Source organism: Rana temporaria, chromosome 7 (assembly GCF_905171775.1).
Source record: "Rana temporaria chromosome 7, aRanTem1.1, whole genome shotgun sequence".
Taxonomy (NCBI): domain Eukaryota; kingdom Metazoa; phylum Chordata; class Amphibia; order Anura; family Ranidae; genus Rana; species Rana temporaria.
Window position 1 is genome coordinate 38,275,737 of NC_053495.1, and position 19,785 is coordinate 38,295,521.

The 19,785-nt window shown below is 43.8% G+C and overlaps 1 protein-coding gene across 4 annotated transcripts in view; it reads left to right on the forward strand.

Moving 5' to 3' along the window:
- Nucleotides 1-19,785, forward strand: part of ARHGEF3 (Rho guanine nucleotide exchange factor 3) — a 463,997-nt gene that overhangs the window by 232,360 nt on the left and 211,852 nt on the right. For all 4 annotated transcript variants that reach the window (XM_040359243.1, XM_040359244.1, XM_040359247.1 and 1 more), the window contains one exon: nt 2,300-2,368. In XM_040359243.1, the coding sequence (XP_040215177.1) occupies nt 2,300-2,368 (69 nt within the window). The remainder of the gene's footprint in view (nt 1-2,299; nt 2,369-19,785) is intronic.

A 19,785-nucleotide genomic window follows, 5' to 3' on the forward strand; every position in this document is an offset into this window, starting at 1 on the left:
AGCTGGAAGTCAGCTTCAAGTTCAAAAGTTGGTAAGTATGCAAAAACAGATACATGCTTTAAAGGGGTTGTAAAGAAAAACATTTTTTTTTTTCATAATAAGCATCCTTTACCTGCAGACATTCCTCTTTTTACTTCCTCATTGTTCGTTTTTGCTCAGAAGTTGCTCTATTTCTTCTCTGTTCTGTTCACTTCCTGCTTATCTGATTTTACTGACCACCGTGATGAGAGGCTTTACTGCGGTGGTCAGTAACGTGCTCACCCCCTCCTGGGAACTACATCTGTGCGGCAGGACGCTCTCTACGTGTTAGAGACTTCAAGGAGGTGTGAATTACTGGGCGTGCCGCAATGCATACTGGGAAATGTAGTTCTTACATGAACGAGCGATGCAAACCAGGAAGTGAATGAGAGAACAGAAACTAGAATGCCGGAAGTGATATAGATGAAGGAATTTAATAGGTATTTACTCGTTTTTTAACAGAATCATTACACTATTCTGTCTGTCTACCTTGCAGACATTGGGCCAGATTCAAGTAGGGCAGCGGTGGCGTAACGTATCGTAGATACGTTACACCACCGCAATTTTTCATCGCAAGTGCCTGATTCACCAAGCACTTGCGATGAAAACTACGCCGGCGGCCTCCGGAGCAAGGCGGGCCAATTTAAATGGGCGTGTGCCATTTAAATTAGGCGCACTCGCGCCGGACCTACTGCGCATGCTCCGTTTCTTAACTCCAGCCGTGCTTTGCGCACCGTGACGTCATTATTTTGAACGGCGACGCGCGTAGCGTAATTCTGTATTCCCGGACGGCTTACGCAAACAACGTTTTTTTTTAAATTTCGGCGGCCGTATTGCATCTTAAGATCTGACAGTGTAAAACAATTCCACCTGTCGGATCTTATGGCAATCTATGCGTAACTGATTCTATGAATCAGTCACATAGATAGAAACAGAGATACGACGGCGTATCAGGAGATACGCCGTCGTATCTCATTTGTGAATCTGGCCCATTAATTTTAGCCACATTTTTTCTTCCTTTACAACTCCTTTAAAAGCCCTTTAGGTTTAAATAGAAATAACATTTTCAGAAATCATCTTTTAAAATCAGGTCACATTGCATATCTGCTTCCTATTTTTAAAAGATGCTGCTTAGGAAGAGGGATTTCTGCAGAGGCACAAATTGATAACGCTGGGAGGAGATTGGGCTGCAGGAGACTTAATAGACAGGACATGGAGGAGTTGATTTACTAAAGCTGGAGGGTGCAAAATCTGGTGCAGCTCTTCAAAGAAAACATAAACTTAATTTTTTTTTTTTCAAAGCTTAATTGAACAAGCTGAAGTTAAAAGCTGATTGGATACCATGCACACCTGCACCAGACTTTGCACCAGTGGTGGCCTGTCCATTAGGGGCGCCCCCTCTCTCCTTGCCACCTCCTATATGAGTAATGGATAGATTCATGCATTGCATGAATCTATCCATGGCCGCTGCGGCCGCCCCCCCCCCTATCCAGGCCCTGCCGATGCCTGGATGCCAGATCCTCACCGACGCTCCATGGCTGCCCAATCCCCGCCGACGATCCATGGATGCCCAATCCCTGCCGTCGCTCCGCTGATGCCCGATCCACAACATTATTTTTGCTTGCTCATGATTGGATGGTGGAAGTCAGCAGAGCTTCTGCTCATTTACTTAGCTGTTGAGCAACTGCTCTTGCAGAGTGCACATTCTTTTTGCCTTTAGTAAATCAACCCCATTGTGTTGCCAGTCAGCCCCTAGGAGCGGAGAAAGAGGTGCTGATGCAAATCTTAGGTTTCATCCCCAGTGCAAAATTTGATCGCTGCTGACATAATATAGAATTGTTGCTAATTATTTCAGGTACCAGCACTACAGCCCATAGGATCTGTTACCTAGATAATGTCAGAGAGGTATTTTCTGATATATCAAGAGTCCAGCATACAGAGCAATAAATGTAAAAAGTAAGACACAGTGTTGACACTGACAGCTTAAAGATTTACTGCTGTTCAGAGGCTCTGGACTTCAGCAAAATGGCAGCCTCCAGCAAGAAGAAACAGGAAAAATGCTAGAGGCAATTTACACACTAATTTTAGTAGCATAATTATTAATGTGGAACGTAGCTGTTAGTATAATAAGAATGATACATTCGCCCAATTCATCTGAATTCTAGGGTGATGGTTGCCTCTGATTCACCTGCTGATCCAGCTTTGGTCCTTTGAACAGATAACAGATTATTCATCTTTTGTGGGGCAATTTGTAAACGTATTTTCTGTGTTTGTTTTGCAGAGGAAAAGGAAGCAGAGTTCCCAGGACCAGGATGATGCCATCAGCGTGTGCAGCCTCGATAAGAACAATGTGAGTAAAGTAATATATAATCTGCTCTCAAAGAAAATTGATAGCGGTAATAGGATGTTACTTGAATGTAGGTGTGATATTGTAGATACAGTTGTACAAAATTGCCAAGATAATTTTTTTGCAAAAATACACAGGTACAGAATAATTCATACAGACTTACTGAATACTGATATGATGTTGATGATGTATCTTAACGCAAAATCTTTTTAGTATTTCTTTAGTTTTGGATAGATTTGGGAGGGGTTGGACTCTTATATTAGGGGTTGGATTTTTATATTGATCTGTGTCCTTGTTGGGGGGGACTCACCCTTCTATATATACTGGTAGCTGACTATTGTCACCAAGGATTAAAGTGATGGAAAATACCACATTTTTGAGTTGTCCCCAGAACAAGGGGTAAGACGAAGTCTTTGGATGGGGAAACCTGTTCCAGAGACAACTGTCTAAAAGTTCACTTCCTCTAACTTCCTGCTGCATCTCTGGGGCAGGTATCAGTGCTTCCCGATCCTGTCCAGTTTCCCCCCACCAGTTATCAGATTACTAGTTATCATTGGGACAGCTCTGATATAAGGAAACAAAATCCTATACGTCTATCAAGATGGCTGCCTCCACACAGAAACATTGTGCAGGACAAGGCAAATTAGTAAAGGTTTAGCTGCAGGGAGACCTTGTGTAATACTGGCGACTAGCCATTTGCCCTTGGGCATAGTTTCCACAGTGTAGGTCCTCTTTCAGGCAACAACGCTTTTAGTAATTCAGTAAGTATATATGGATTCTTCTTTAACTGTGTGTATTTTTTCTGGGTTTGGTTGCACTGGGCATGGAATTTTTTTTTGATGGGAAATGTTGTTTTAGATAATGCGGTGTAACATGGTCCCAGCAAGGGGGACCTGTAATGATTGCATATTATTGGTGAATGCTTGTTACTGAAAACAAAATCATTGGTTTAGATAATATGGATTTCCAAGTATTTTTTCTCCTGGCTAGAGTTATCATTTCCACATTTTCGTACCCTTCAACTGCATAAACACATGGACACCATAGCTAGGCAACAGACACCTATAACAATTCTAGAGGTTTTCATGTTGAACATTGGGCTTGTCCACCTACACATACCTGTAGCAGCCTCCTAAGCCTTCCTGTCACAGCTAAAGGCCATGCAAAGCACCTACGTTTCCGTTTAGTGTTAGACCTTGCATTTTAAGTCCCTCCCCTAAAATGTTTCTATAGGCCCATCATTATGATTTCTGACCCCAAAATGATCTACAATGTTCTGCAGTAATGTAGAGGCCTAAGAATGAAAGCACAGCACAAACAAGTGCTGAATGTAGGATGTATGTGGTGCTTCAACGGAGCGAATATAGGAGACACGGGTAAGAATAATGGGCCAAATCCTCAAAAGACATACGACGGAGTAACTGCTGTTACTCCGTCGTATCCCTGGTCCTAACTATGGAACTGATCCACAGAATCAGTTTTCCATAGTTAGGACGAAGATCCGACATGTGTAATTGAATTACACTGTCGGATCTTAGGATGCAGTACCGCATCCGCCGCTGGGGGCATTTCGCGTCGAAATGCCGCCTCGGGAATGCAAATTAGGACTTACGGAGATCCACAAAGCTTTTCAGCTTCGTTTTTTCTCCGTAAGTTTTATTTTGCTAACGCAAAATTAGGGCTGCTTTTACAAGGTGTAAGGGGCCTAATCCTCAAAAAACTGGCGCAACGTAACTTTTTCCATTTAAGTTACACCGCCGCAAAATCTCTAACTAAGTGCCCGATCCACAAAGCACTTACCTAGAAATTTTGAGCGGTGTAACTTAAATCGGGCCGGCGCAAGGCGTTCCTCTTCTCCAGGGGGCGATTACCATTTAAATTAGGCGCACTCCCGTGCCGGCCATACTGCGCATGCTCGTGACGTCATTTTCCCGACGTGCATAGCGCGAAATTACGTTACGTCGGGCTTTGTGGATTGCGACTGGACAATAAAGTTGCGTCGGGTAAAAAAAAAGATACGGCGCCAAAAAAAAAATTACAATTTAAAAAAAATCGCGTCGCAAGCAAGAAAGGTCTGTTTTTACAAGGTGTAAACAGTTTACACCTTGTAAAAGCAGCCCTAATTTTGCGTTAGCAAAATAAAACTTACGGAGAAAAAACGAAGCTGAAAAGCTTCGTGGATCTCCGTAAGTCCTAATTTGCATACCCGAGGCGGCATTTCGACGCGAAATGCCCCCAGCGGCGGATGCGGTACTGCATCCTAAGATCCGGCAGTGTAAGTCCCTTACACATGTCGGATCTTCTGCCTAACTATGGGAAACTGATTCTGTGGATCAGTTCCATAGTTAGGACCAGGGATACGACGGCGTAACAGCAGTTACTCCGTCGTATCTCTTTTGAGGATTTGGCCCAAACTGTTTACACCTTGTAAAAACAGACCTTTCTTGCTCGCGACGCGATTTTTTTTAAATTAAATATTTTTTTTTGGCGCCGTATCTTTTTTTTTACCCGACGCAACTTTATTGCCCCGTCGCAATCCACAAAGCCCGACGTAACGTAATTTCGCGCTATGCACGTCGGGAAAATTACGTCACGAGCATGCGCAGTACGGCCGGCGCGGGAGCGCGCCTCATTTAAATGGTAATCGCCCCCTGGAGAAGAGGAACGCCTTGCGCCGGCCCGATTTAAGTTACACCGCTCAAAATTTCTAGGTAAGTGCTTTGTGGATCGGGCACTTAGTTAGAGATTTTGCGGCGGTGTAACTTAAATGGAAAAAGTTACGTTGCGCCAGTTTTTTGAGGATTAGGCCCAATGTCTCTTCTTTAGCAGGTAACTGCTTTTTAAATGCTTTTTGGATAAGGCCCCATACACACGATAGAATCCATCCGCTGAAAAATCCCAGCAAATGGGTTTCAGCGGATAGATCCTATGGTGTGTACACTCCAGCGGATCTGTTTCCGCGGATATTTCTCCCCTGGGATGGATTCCAGCAGATCGAATATTTGCTGACATGCTAAACAAATCTATCTGCTGGAATCCATCCCAACGGATGGATCCGCTGGTCTGTATAGACTCACCGGATCCATCCGTCCGAAGGGATCCCCCGCATGCGTCGTAATGATTCGACGCATGCGTGGAATTCCTTATATGACAGCGTCGCGCACGTCGCCGCGTCATAATCGCGGCGACGGCGTGACACGTCATCGCCAGAGGATTTCGGCGCGGATTTCAATGCGATGGTGAGTACACTCCATCGCATTGGAAATCCGCTGAAATCCTCGAGAGGATTTATCCGCGGAAACGGTCTGCTGGACCGTATCCGCGGATAAATCCTCCCGTGTGTATGGGGCCTAATAGCACTGTTATAATAGTTCTGCACGGAGACTCGACAAGCTACATCAAACAACTTGCAGTGGGTAGGGCCCAGTTCTATACAAAGGAACTTTATAAAGCTAATATATTATTAGACTGCACTTACTGTATTTTATAATGCTTAGTGAGCAGTGTAAATTATACTTATATTTTAGTGCAAATTGCTACTCAACAATATTTTTTTTAAATAATATTGTGTGCACCATACCTGTATACTAGTACATTATACAGTATATAGATCAATGAGTCAAGTGCATTTTTTTTTTAACTTGGTTGCAATCTTAATTAAAAAAAAGACTTTAATCAAGATATGCAGAAGCTAAGACATTCACAGTATTCCACAATTCAAAATATACAGTGATGACAAAGAATATACGCTCTCTATATATACAGTACACGACTTACAATTGAAATAAAATAAAAAATGCATAAAAAGGGCAGAAAGATAAATGGTTAAGATATTAGAAAGTACACACATAGTTAGCGGGTTTTAGGCTTTTCGTAATGAGATGTAGCACTGTAAGAAGTATAGGCAAAGTGTGTTTGAAATAGAGCAGGCATGTCCAAAGTCCGGCCCGCGGGCCAATTGCGGCCCCCATTCTGGTTTAATGTGGCCCCCCTGGTAATTTGGATATATATACCCTTTGTGGCCCCCAGGGCCACAAAAGATATATACTGTATTTATCAGCGCTGCCTCGGAGGGGACATGAAGGGGGGAACGAGTGCCGTAAAAATTACATACAGGAGAATCTCCTGTTTATTCGGCAGCATCTGTAATAGGAAGTCCCATCTCCTGGGCTGCCATTGGATGACTCCTCTGTAGGACATAGGAGGCAGCACATTGTATTAAAGAGGCTGCTGTGTAAACAGGAGATTCTCCTGTATGTAAACTGTCCGTCCCGCGCCCACCCGTCCCCTCTGAAGCTGGAGATGGGCATCGATCAGGCTGCACTGATGGCAATGGAGAGGCTGCATTCATTGCAATGGTGAGGCTGCAGATGGGCACTGATTGGTCTGCGTTGACGGGCACTGGCCCTTATTTTGCTTTAAAGTTCTTTATTTAAAAAAAAAATCCTGAAACTTCCCTCCTAAAGTGAAGGTGCATGTTATACGCCGATAAATACAGTATATACAAATAACCAAATAACCCGCCCAAGCTCATCCTTAGTCCTGAGTGGCGCTCAGGGATTCGTTGGGGCCACAAAAGATATATATATAGATCTATATATATTTATATATATATATATATATACAGGGCCATCTTTTCCATTGGGCACGCTGGGCAGTTGCCCGGGGGCCCCGCTTGCCTGGGGGGCCCCACCGGCTGCCCAGCAACCCCAGTAAAAAATTGTGGAAAGTGACGGGTTAGAACTGCCCATGCCCAGTTTGCGGAAATCACAGAGAAGATCCGGTCCTCCACGAATGCGGGGGGTTGCTGATGTAAGGGGGGAGTGAATGCAAAAATGTAAGGGGGCACTGATATAAAGGTTCCCCCTCCTATATTGGTGACCCCTCTTACCTTAGTGTATTTACTCTACGGAAGGTGGTCTCTGGTCACCAGAGTGCCCCCCACATCAGAGTTCCCCTTTACATCAGAGTCTGCAGGATTCCCCCTTACAATGCAAGGGGGAACTCAGTCTGCGGACCCTGATGTAAGTGGGAAAGAGAAAGCAGTGGACTCTGATATAAGGTGGTCTCTGGTCACCAGAGCCCCCTCTCCACATCAGAGTTCCCCCCTTAGATCATGATCTGCAGCGTTCCCCTTTACATAAGAGTTCCCTTTTACTGTAAGGGGGAATCCTGCAGACTCTGATGTAAGAGGACACTCTGTGCTGGCTGGGTTACAGTAACCTGACCTTCATGTCAATGAAGACATTTATTTTTTTTACTTTTGTTTAACTTAAACGCATTGCTAATAGCACTATATATATGTTTATAGTTTAAATACTGACATTTGCATTGTTCGGCACTGAAAACTGTAATTTTAGGTACTCTTTTTGCAGTGGCAGTAAAAAAATGTGGTTCTGCCAGTAAATATTATAATTTTTGTCAGTAAATTCTTGTGCGTGATTGTGTAGACAGGGCCCCAGTGCACTGTATTGCCCGGGGGCCTATAATGCTCTTAAGATGACACTGTATATATATATATATATATATATATACATATGTACAAATAACACGCCCGACCCCATCTCTTTACCACACAAAGGCAATAAAATTCTTGTTGGCCCGTGTATTAGAGCTCGGACGAACACAATTAGACAGACTTTTAATGGTTCAAAGAATGTCAGGCAAAATGGTCGGCCCTCACGCATGTTCACTTCATCAAATCTGGCCCTCTTTAAAAAAAAGTTTGGACACCCCTGAAATAGAGGATAAGAGGGATAAGAGAGAAAAGGAAAGTAATTAAAAAACAAAAGGGGGACAATACTGATGGACTCTGATGTTCAGTATTTCTCATGTCTTACATCTTATGTTCTTCCTCTTTAATGCAACCAGAATAGACCCACTGAACGGTCCAACCATGTTATTATGATCTTCTTGTGTATCTACTTTTCTGTGTGTGCAGCGTTATGCAAGAATCATATTGTTATGCTTTGTATTCCCTTCCTTTAATTGGAAAGAAAGATTTAATAAAAACGATTGTAACAGAAAAATAAGTGGGGGGGGGGGGAGACAGAGGATGAAAGCTGGGGTGCACAGTAGAGGCTAGCCACTCGATTTGTTTAATAGGTAAATTGTAAGGCCCCGTACACACGTCCGAGGAACTCGACGGGCAAAACACATCGTTTTGCTCGTCAAATTCATTGTGAAGCCGCCGAGGATCTCGGCGAGCCGAAATTTCCCATTGAACAACGAGGAAATAGAGAACATGTTCTCTATTTCCTCGCCGAGATCCTCGTTGGCTTCCTCGGCCAAAAGTGTATACCCGACCGAGTTTCTGGCTGAATTCTGCCGAGAAGCTCGGTCATGTGTACGGGGCCTAAGAGTTTAGGAAGGGTCAACAAACTAGGGCATAAATGACTGGAAGTATCCATAAACAGAATCCACAAGCTTCAAATTATATCAAATTGAATTTGTTTGTCATGGAGAGAGTCTTCTGTAATTTTTGGCTGTAAAATAGTTGGAATGAAAACATCACGTAGAGCTGAGCTCTACGTGAAATCTCAACTGAGCTCTACGTGAAATCTCAACTGAGCTCTACGTGAAATCTCAACTCGGCAGCTCTGCTGTAGTATACTGTTCCTTGTATTCTGCCTACAGATTATTTCCTTCAATGCATCATAGGTTTAGTATTTCCTCATATCTGCAGTCAAATAAACAGACACAGTTAAACATATAGCTGCCTAAAATATAAATTGTGCAAGTATTTGAATTTTTTTGATGGCTTAAAAAAAGTCTTCATCAAGCACTTTCACTGCTGTGTTCACTTTGAATAATCAGTCATGTGCAGATTATAAGTAAAAATATATAATATGGTGAAATTACTGTGCTAACCCAAATGTAAATAAAAAGCACCTAACACAAAAATGGACACAATTTTAAACGAAATGCGAGACACAGTGTAGCGCTAAAGGGCAACAATAAAACATATAACAAGTGCAATATGTCATATTGTGCATATGAATCATACAATAGTGATAAATGTAAAGTGCTAAGTTCAAATGGAGTGTATTCAGAAGTAAAGGCAAATAGGATAGCCACAACAGCAAAAAGAACACCAGGGATGGTACGTCCTCCACCTGGCGTATGGGGTAAACACTCACCGGACGTTGTGGACTCACATTCCAGCGGCAGTGGGTCAATCACGCTAAGAAAACCAGGATGTGGAACTCCGATGTTGGACCCTGGAACTCACATGGAAGAAGGCAGAACTGGAACTCAGAAGAAGGTCACTCGGGGTGCGGGCAGTGAATGCAAACACTCTCATCCAGAAAGATATGGGGATAATAAAAAGACAAATGCCTCCATATGGTGTAGATCAAAAGGATGGATTTATTTAAAAGGACAAACTTCAAGACAAGGATGTGTACAAAACGTTGTGATTACAGAATTAAAAGCAATGTTGGGAGCTAGGCAAGCAAGACCAACGCGTTTCATCCCAATTGACTTCAATGGACCCAGTTGAAGTCCACTGGGATGAAACACGTCGGGGTTGCTTGCTTAGCTCCCCACGTAGCTTTTAATTCTGTGATCACAAATTTTTGTTCACATCTATGTTTGTACTTTTAAATAAATCCATCTGTTTTTGATCTACACCATATTGAAGCATTTTTCTTTTTATGATCCCCATATCTTTCTGGATGAGAGTCTTTGCACCCCCACCCGAGTGACCTTCGTCTGAGTTCCAGTTCTGCCTTCTTCCGTGTGAGATCCAGGGTCCAACATCGGAGTTCCCTGTCCTGGTTTTCTTAGCCTGATTAACCCACTGGCATGCAAGTCCACAACGTCTGTTAAGAGCGTTTACCCCCTACCCCATGTGGAGGACGCATCATCCCTGGTGTTCTTTTTGATATTGTGGCTATTCCATTTGCTTTTACCTCTGAATACACTCCATTTCAGAGTTCTTTCTTCAAGTACAGACTGTTTCCATATATTTGGTCATCATTTTACCTCTATTTGAACTCATCATCAAGTGACTTTTATTTCCTATAGGTCTTGGCCGTTGGAATTTGCACATTTGAACTTAGCACTTTACATTTATCACTATTGTATGATTTATATGCACTGTATGACATATTGCACTTGTTATATGTTTTATTGTTGCCCTTTAGCACTACACTGTGTCTCACACGTGCAGATTATAAGTTGGGTGGACACTCTTGATGGGGGCACTGGACATTGGGTATGTTGGATTGATAGAGGCCTGGACCACTATGATCTGTGATGAGCAGAGGCCCAACTCTCTAGCATGCTGCTAAGACAAGGGGCCAGATTCAGGTAGAAGATACGACGGCGTATCTCCAGATACGACGGCGTATCTCCAGATACGCCGTCGTATCTCTGAGTGTGAGGCGTCGTATCTTGGCGCCTGATTCAAAGAATCAGATACGCCAGAATTTGTCTAAGATACGACCAGCATAAGTCTCCTACGCCGTCGTATCTTAACTGCATATTTACGCTGGCCGCTAGGGGCGTGTACGCTGATTTACGTCTAGAATATGTAAATCAGCTAGATACGCCTATTCATGAACGTACGCCCGGCCGTCGCAGTACAGATACGCCGTTTACGTAAGGCTTTTTCCAGCGTAAAGTTACCCCTGCTTTATGAGGCGCAGCCAATGTTAAGTATGGACGTCGGGCCAGCGTCAAATTTTCCGTCGTTTACGTTGTTTGCGTAAGTCATTCGCGAATAGGGCTGGGCGTAATTTATGTTCACGTCGAAAGCATTGGCTTTTTGCGGGTTAATTTGGAGCATGTGCACTTGGATACTTTCACGGACGGCGCATGCGCCGTTCGTAAAAAGCGTCATTTACGTGGGGTCACGATGATTTTGCATAAAAAACGCCCACATCTTACAGATTTGAATTAGGCGGACTTACGCCGGCCAATTTACGCTACGCCGCCGCAACTTACAGAACAAGTGCTTTGTCAAAGTTGCGGAGGCGTAGCGTAAATAGGATACGCTACGCCCGCACAGAGTTACGTGCTCCCTACCTGAATCTGGCCCAAGGTATTTAACTCAAATTAAATAAAAAATGAAAAAGGAGCCTACAATTACATTACATACTGTATAATCTTTAAATTAGCTCTAAAGACTTCTTTAAAAGTCTGTGTTACACATACTAACGACTTGTATTTTGCTTTCCTCTAACCGACAAATCTCAGGATGTTTTTCCATCTCGGCTCACAAATGATTATTTTTACAAACTTCTGGGATGTCACGAGTACAAAACTGTATCATTTGTGTCATCCTGATTTTGTATATTTCAGGCTCACATAGAGGGGGAGAAAGCTCGGAGGTTTCAAACATGATCTGGAAACATCATTAGCAAGATGTTTTTACAGCCAATCAATGCTTTGAAATATGACATTATGACAGATGTTGTAGTTCTAGGTTAGGAGACAATGGACAGTTGGCTGAGATGACCGGAGGTTGCATACATGGGGGAGACATGGTGTCTCATCCATACAATTCAAACAATTTACAGAGGAAATCTTGGGGGTTGATTTACTAAAGGTAAATAGACTGGGCACTTTGTAAGGGAAGTTGAACTTTGCAAGGGAACTTTCTGCAGAGCTTAGTGAAGGTGGAAAGGTTTTACTTTAAAAAAAAAACAGTGGCCCAGATTCTCAAAGAAGCGCCTATCTTTAGGTGGGCGTAGCGTATCTCAGATACACTACGCCGCCGTAACTTAGAGTGGCAGGTCCCGTATTCAGAAACAACTTGCGCTCTAAGTTACGGCGGCGTAGTGTATCTGACACGGTGTAAGCCCGCCTAATTCAAACTAGGCTGGTAGGGGGCGTGTTGTATGTAAATGTTTCGTGACCCCACGTAAATTACGCTCTTATCGAACGGCACATGTGCGCGCATGCTCAGTATCCCGGTATCTCAGTATCGCGCATGCTTCAAAGTAAATTACGCCCGCGCAATGCTTAGGCGACGTGAACGTAACCTACGCCCAGCCCCATTCACGGATGACTTACGCAAACGACGTAAAATACGACGCTGTTCGGACGTTTCCGACGTCCATACCTAACATGACTTACCCCTGCTTTATGAGGGGTAACTTTACGCCGGTCCGACGCCTTACGTAAACAACGTATCTTGATACACCGGGCGCACGTACGTTTGTGAATCTGCGTATCTAGCTAATTTGCATATTCTACGCAGAAATATACGGAAGCGCCCTTAGCGGCCATCGTAAATATGCACCCTAAGATACGACGGCGTAAGAGACTTACGCCGCTCGTATCTAGGCAACTGTGAGGCGTATCTGATTCTATGAATCAGGCGCGGAGATGCGATGCCTCACACACAGAGTTACGACGGCGTATCTGGAGATACGCCGTCGTAACTCCTTTGTGAATCCGGGCCAGTATTTTTGGTTGCACGTGGTTGGAAGATAGAAATCAGCTAAATTCACCTCACTCACTAAGTTCTGGGAAAAATGTCTTTGCAATGTGAACAATATATTTGCCTTTAGTAAATAAACCCCATTGCATGTAAATTTGTGTTGCCAGAATTGTCCACCTGCACTACATTGTCAAAAGTACTGGGACGTCTGCCTTTACACACACATGAACTTTAACGGCATCAAAGTCTTAGGGCCAGATTCACGTAGAATTCCGGCGGCGTAACGTATTGCATTTACGTTACACCGCCGCAAGTTTTATGGGTAAGTGCTTGATTCACAAAGCACTTGCCTGTAAACTTGCGGCGGCGTAGCGTAAATCCGTCCGGCGCAAGCCCGCCTAATTCAAATGGGGCGTGTATCATTTAAATTAGGCGCGTTCCTGCGCCGAACGTACTGCGCATGCTCGGTTTTGAAATTTCCCGCCGTGCTTTGCGCGAAATGACGTCGCACCGACGTCATTTTTTGAAAGTCGACGTGAGTTACGTCCTTTCCTATTCACGGACGACTTACGCAAAAAAAAAAATTTGAAATTCGACGCGGGAACGACGGCCATACTTTAACATGGCAAGTCTAAATATAGGCCACGAAATACCAGCTTTAACTATACGCCGGGAAAAGCCGACTAGCGACGACGTAAGCGAATGCGACGGCCGCGCGTACCTTCGTGAATCGCCGTAAACAGCTATTTAGCATACCCGACACAGAAAACGATGCGAACTCCACCCAGCGGGCGCCGAAGTATTACACCTACGATCCAAAGGCATACGAAGCCGTACGCCTGTCGGATCGAAGCCAGAAGCCGTCGTATCTTGGTTTGAGGATTCAAACTAAAGATACGACGCGGCAAATTTGAAAGTACGCCGGAGTATCAGCAGATACGCCGGCCTACTTCTTCTCTGAATCTGGCCCCTAGTACGCAGGATTCATTATTGAGTTGGCCCACACTTTGCAGCTATAACAGCTTCAGCTCTTCTGGGAAGGCTGTCCACAAGGTTTAGGAGTGTGTCTATGGGAATGTTTGACCATTCTTCCAGAAGCGCATTTGTGAGGTTAGGCACTGCTGCTTTTCCACTTTCAACTTGCTAAGCCGCTTATGTAGCTGAGAACAGAGGTCATGTGATCACATAAAAAAAGAGAAGAAAGATATTTATAATTTTTTATATACAGTATCTCACAAAAGTGAGTACACCCCTCACATATTTTTTAATATTTTATTATATCTTTTCATGTGACAACACTGAGGAAATGACACTTTTCTACAATGTAAAGTAGTCAGTATACAGCTTATATAACAGTGTAAAGTTGCTGTCCCCTCAAAATAACTCAACACACAGCCAGTGATGTGAACCACTGGCAACAAAAGTGAGTACACCTAAGTGAAAATGTCCAAGTTGGGCCCAAAGTGTCAATATTTGGTGTGGCCACCATTATTTTCCAGCACTGCCTTAACCCTCTTGGGCATGGAGTTCACCAGAGCTTCACAGGTTGCCACTGGAGTATTCTTCCACTCATCCATGATGACATCATGGTGTTGGTGGATGGTAGAGACCTTGTTCTCCTCCACCTTCCATTTGAGGATGCCCCACAGATGCTCAATAGGGTTTAGGTCTGGAGACATGTTTGGCCAGTCCATCACCTTTACCCTCAGCTTCTTTAGCAAGGCAGTGGTCATCTTGGGGGTGTGTTTGAGGTTGTTATCATGTTGGAATACTGCCCTGCGGCCCAGTCTCTGAAGGGAGGGGATCATGCTGGCATTCATGGTTCCCTCAATAAACTGTAGCTCCCCAGTACCGGCAACACTCATGCAGCCTCAGACCATGACACTCCCATCACCATGCCTGACTGTAGGCAAGACACACTTGTCTTTGTACTCCTCACCTGGTTGCTGCCACACACTTGACACCATCTGAACCAAATACGTTTATCTTGGTCTCATCAGACCACAGGACATGATTCCAGTAATCCATGTCATAAGTCTGCTTGTCTTTAGCAAACTGTTTGCAGGCTTTATTGTGCATCATCTCTAGAAGAGGCTTTCAAATCATAAAGTAAAGAATAAGGCACTATACATGTTCATGTAAAAAACGAGCACAAAGAAAACACTACATCAAACTTAAATGTGCACATTAATGAAAAAATAAGCAAGCATAAAGTCTATAAGTGAATAAATCCCAACACCAAAACAGAATGCTCTGAGATAAAACTTCTAGGTCTCCCACCACGAGTGCGCAGTATGAAGATGCCACTCACCAGAGCTGTTTGACCCCTTTTTACAGGACAGTCAAAAAACGCATTGGGAACACCAGATTGGTTCCACTAATGGCATAAATCCACTCAAAAGGAGCTAGAATGTAAAAAATGACTCTACAGGAGACACGGATAAAAGTCTCAGGCCCCGTACACACGACCGAGTTTCTCGGCAGAATTTAGCCAGAAACTCGGTCGGAGCTGGATTCTGTGTTTACACTTTTCAGCGAGGAAGCCGACGAGGAACTCGTCGGGCCGAAAAGAGAACATGTTCTCTATTTCCTCGTTGTTCAATGAGGAAAGTCGGCCCGTCGAGATCCTCGGCGGCTTCCACACTGAACTCGACGAGGAACTCGATGTGTTTGGCCTCATAGTGTAGTCATTTTTTATGAAAGTAAAAACAGCAGCAATAATAACAGTTACACTCACATGCTGTAGTGCCTGGCCTGGCACTAAGTGTAAAGCGTGTGTGAGTCAGCTGATCTATGAGGGTGGTGTGCATTCCACGTCTCGCTCCGAAGGGCACAGCCTGATGTGGGTGATCCAATATGGACCTGAAAATTACGGATCCTCTGCTCCGACATTTTTCGCCATGATTGGCTCTTCAGGAAGTGATGTCCCCCAACTTCCTGCTTGCTTTTATGTGGATAGAAAGGCTGCTATTGGTGAGGCTTCTCCAAAATGCTTTAGCCCTCAGATCCTCAGAGAGTTCTTTGCCATGAGGTGGCATTTTGAACTTCCATTGACCAGTATGAGAGCGGGAGAGCGATAACACCAAATTTAACACGCCTGCTCCCCATTCACACCTGAGACCTTGTAACACTAACAAGTCACATGACACCAGTGAGGGAAAATGGCTAATTGGGCCCAATTTGGACATTTTCACTTAGGGGTGTACTCACTTTTTTTGGCAGCGGTTTAGATATTAATGGCTATGTGTTGAGTTATTTTGAGGGGACAGCAGATTTACACTGTTATACAAGCTGTACACGCACTACTTTACATTGTAGCAAAGTGTCATTTCTAAAGTGTTGTTACATGAAAAGATATAATAAAATATTTACACAAATGTGAGTGGTGAACTCACTTTTGTGAGATACTGTATATAATGTTTTGTGTTTCATCTCTATTTTAAACTGAATAGGTTATTTTACAAGGTAAGGTATTACATATACCGGTACTTTAATTCAATGGTATGTCAGAAAAGAAAGTAATATTTTTTAATATTGGACTTTATTTGAGATTACTGACAGTACATAATGGGCCAGATTCACGTAGATCTGCGGCGGCATAACGTATCTCATTTACGTTACGCCGCCGTTTACTTGCCTGTAAAGTTGCGGTGGCGTATCGTAAATCCCCCGTCGCAAGCCCGCGTAATTCAAATCAGCCGGGTAGGGGGCGTAGAGCATTTAAATTAGGCGCGTTCCCGCGCGGAACCTAATGCGCATGCGCTGTCCCTAAAATTTCCTGACGTGCATTGCGCTAAATGACGTCGCAAGGACGTCATTGGTTTCGACCTGAACGTAATTGACGTCCAGCCCTATTCACGGACGAGTTACGCAAACTACGTTAAATTTCAAAATTTCGACGCGGGAACGACGGCCATACTTAACATAGGATACGCCACCTAGGGGGCATGTTTATCTTTACACCGCGTATCGCTTACGGAAACGGCGTATCTTTACTGCGACGGGCAAGCGTACGTTCGTGAATCGGCGTAACTACTCATTAGCATATTCTACGCCGACCTCAATGGACGCGCCACCTAGCGGCCAGCGTAAATATTCCACCCTAAGATACGACGGCTTGCGCCTGTTTAAGTGTATCTCAGTTTGAGAATACATTTAGACATATGACGGGCTTAGATTCGGAGTTACGTCGGCGTATCTACTGATACGCCGGCGTAACTCTTTGTGAATCTGGCCCATTGTATATTACAAGATCTCAACTAGTGCTACATGTACCTATAGCCTTCACTTCTGAAAGTTCAGTAATATATGCTTAAAAAATATTATTTATTTATTATTATTATTTTTAAAACAGATAATGTTTTTTCCTTCAGAAAAAAATAGTCTCTTATACATATGAATATACATTTGATACTGGTGGTAAATTCAGAAAATTAAGTGCTTTATAGAAAATGATAAGGCCCAAGGGATATTTAGCAAACATCTATGGAGTATATAATATTATGAAACTGATAAACGTTGATGTATAAATCTTGATCGCTGTCAAAGAATTATTCATGCATGCATGGAATGTCTTATCTGTCAATTTGTCTTTGTAAATATCTTTAAACCATATATTCATGTTGAAAAAAAATTGTATATGGGAAAAAAATGGTTGTAAATGCAAATCGTGCAGTGTGTCACTAGACAACTGGATAGCCCAAGGCCCGCGGTACCTTTTCTTAAAAAAAAAAAACGGAACATTTTGCTCATACATAGTGTTTAGTAAATTTAAATGGCATAGCATCTACCTCAGGGTTCTACCTGAATTGTTTCACTTGTTCTTGATATACTGCAATAATTTGGAGGTAAGATTTTGGACTAAAGAAGTGTAATTCCAGTTGGTAAAGTTGACACTGTAGCCAATTTTTGGGGTAGAGTGGGGAAAGTTTACATTTCTTTCAGGCTTTTATCCATGCTTTGACCCTTTTGGAGAAATGTTTCCCTCACTCCTGTGCTTGTGACGCCTGCATAAGAAACGGGGTGTGCATGTGTCACTGGGACAAAAAGGGACAGACAGTCATAAAAACATTGTTCTGACAAAGAGAGTAATAAAAATCATTACCCTCTCTGCTAAAAATGCGTTTTGCTTATGTCTGTGTCCATGCTGGAGAGATCAGCTACTTCCTGTCTTGACAGGAAGTTAGGAGAAATCTGCCAGTAGATGTACAGATGGCATAAAAAAATAAACTAAAACATTTTAGCTAGAGCTGGTATGTAAAGTTGATGGGGATGATAAATATCCCTGTCATTTTTTTTCTTCCTGCACCCCTTATAGAGATGTCCCTTCACTTCCTGTCTCAGGGATACATCAGCAAGTGATTAGGAACAAAATGAGGAAAGCTTCTCTTTTACAAATGCCCAGACTGCCCCAAATTCCACCGGACTGTCCCTTTTGGACAGTCCCACAGGATTGTCTGTAGTCTGAACTTTGTGTACTGTAGCCAAATGCTGGAGAGCTTGATCCAGCACCCAGCTTCATCTCTGCACAGACTCTGTGCAATGAAGTTCTCCCCTGCCCAACAGAGTCTGCATAGACCTAGCAGCAAGAAGAGGAAAGAGAAGGCAATGGCCCAGGACATATACTTCTTTGCAAAGTAAGTGTTGTCCACTAATGTTTATCCCCACCTGTTCACTATTTTTCCTTCCCACTGGGCACTATTATTCTTCCCCACCCTCCTACTGGGTACTCTTGTTCTCTCCCACTTCCCGCTGGGACTATTGTCCCTCTAAGGCCGAGTTTCTCGGCAAAAACCAGCAAGAAACTTTTTTTGCCGAGGAAACCGGTCGTGTGTACATTTTTCGACGAGGAAACTGACGAGGAACTCGTCGAGCCAAAAAGAGAGCATGTTCTCTATTTCCTTGACGGGAATGGAGAAAATTGGCTTGTCGAGTTCCTCGACAGCCTAACAAGGAACTCGACGAGCAAAACGATGTGTTTCGCCCGTCGAGTTCCTCGGTCGTGTGTACGAGGCCTCACTGTATGGTTCTCCCTGATCCTCCACTGAGCAATATTGTTTTCAGATACTCCCCACTGGGCATTATTACCCCATGCTGGGCACTATTGTTCCCCCCTACCCCCTGCCAGTTTATCCATGAAATAAGTGTGCTATGCTACAACCACCACATAGTTGAATCAGCAGGATTACCGGTGCTCGGGTACAGGTTGCTGAAGCCTTGACAACATCAAATCCACACGGAAATCCAGCAATGTGGAACTTGACACCTTTTAGGCAGAAACGCATTGATTTTGTGGTTGTATTCCACCCATCTGTTAAATAAAGCCTATAGTTATTGTCAAGTATCGTGTTGCTGGCTTTTAGTGTGGATTTGATGGTCACCAATGTTTACCTCCACCCCTCTCTGAGCACTGCAGTTCCCTTGCATTCCCCTCTCAGCACTATTAAATCATCTGCCCCCAGCTTGGCACCAATAGTCTCAGCTTACTCCAAACCTCTCTGTGGGCACTATGGCCCAGATTCACGTAGAATCGCGGCGGCGTAACGTATCGTAGATACGTTACACCGCCGCAAGTTTTCATCGCAAGTGCCTGATTCACCAAGCATAAGGGCGTAAGCCCGCGTAATTCAAAGGGGCGTGTGCCATTTAAATTAGGCGCGCTCCCGCGCTGGACCTACTGCGCATGCTCCCTTTTGAATTTCCCGCCGTGCTTTGCGCGAAGTGACGTCATTTTTTCGAACAGCGACGTGCGTAGCGTACTTCCGTTTCCCCGAACGTCTTCCGCAAGAAGGAAAAAATTTCACATTTCGACGCGGGAACGACGGCCATACTTTTTACAGCACATACGTGTGCTGTGTAAAGTTAGGGCACCAAAAACGACGACTAACTTTGCGACGGCAAACTAGACTAGCAGCGACGTAGCGAACGCGAAAAACCATCGTGGATCGCTGTAACTACTAATTTGCATACCCGACGCTGGTTTACGACGCAAACTCCCCCCAGCGGCGGCCGCGGTATTGCATCCTAAGAT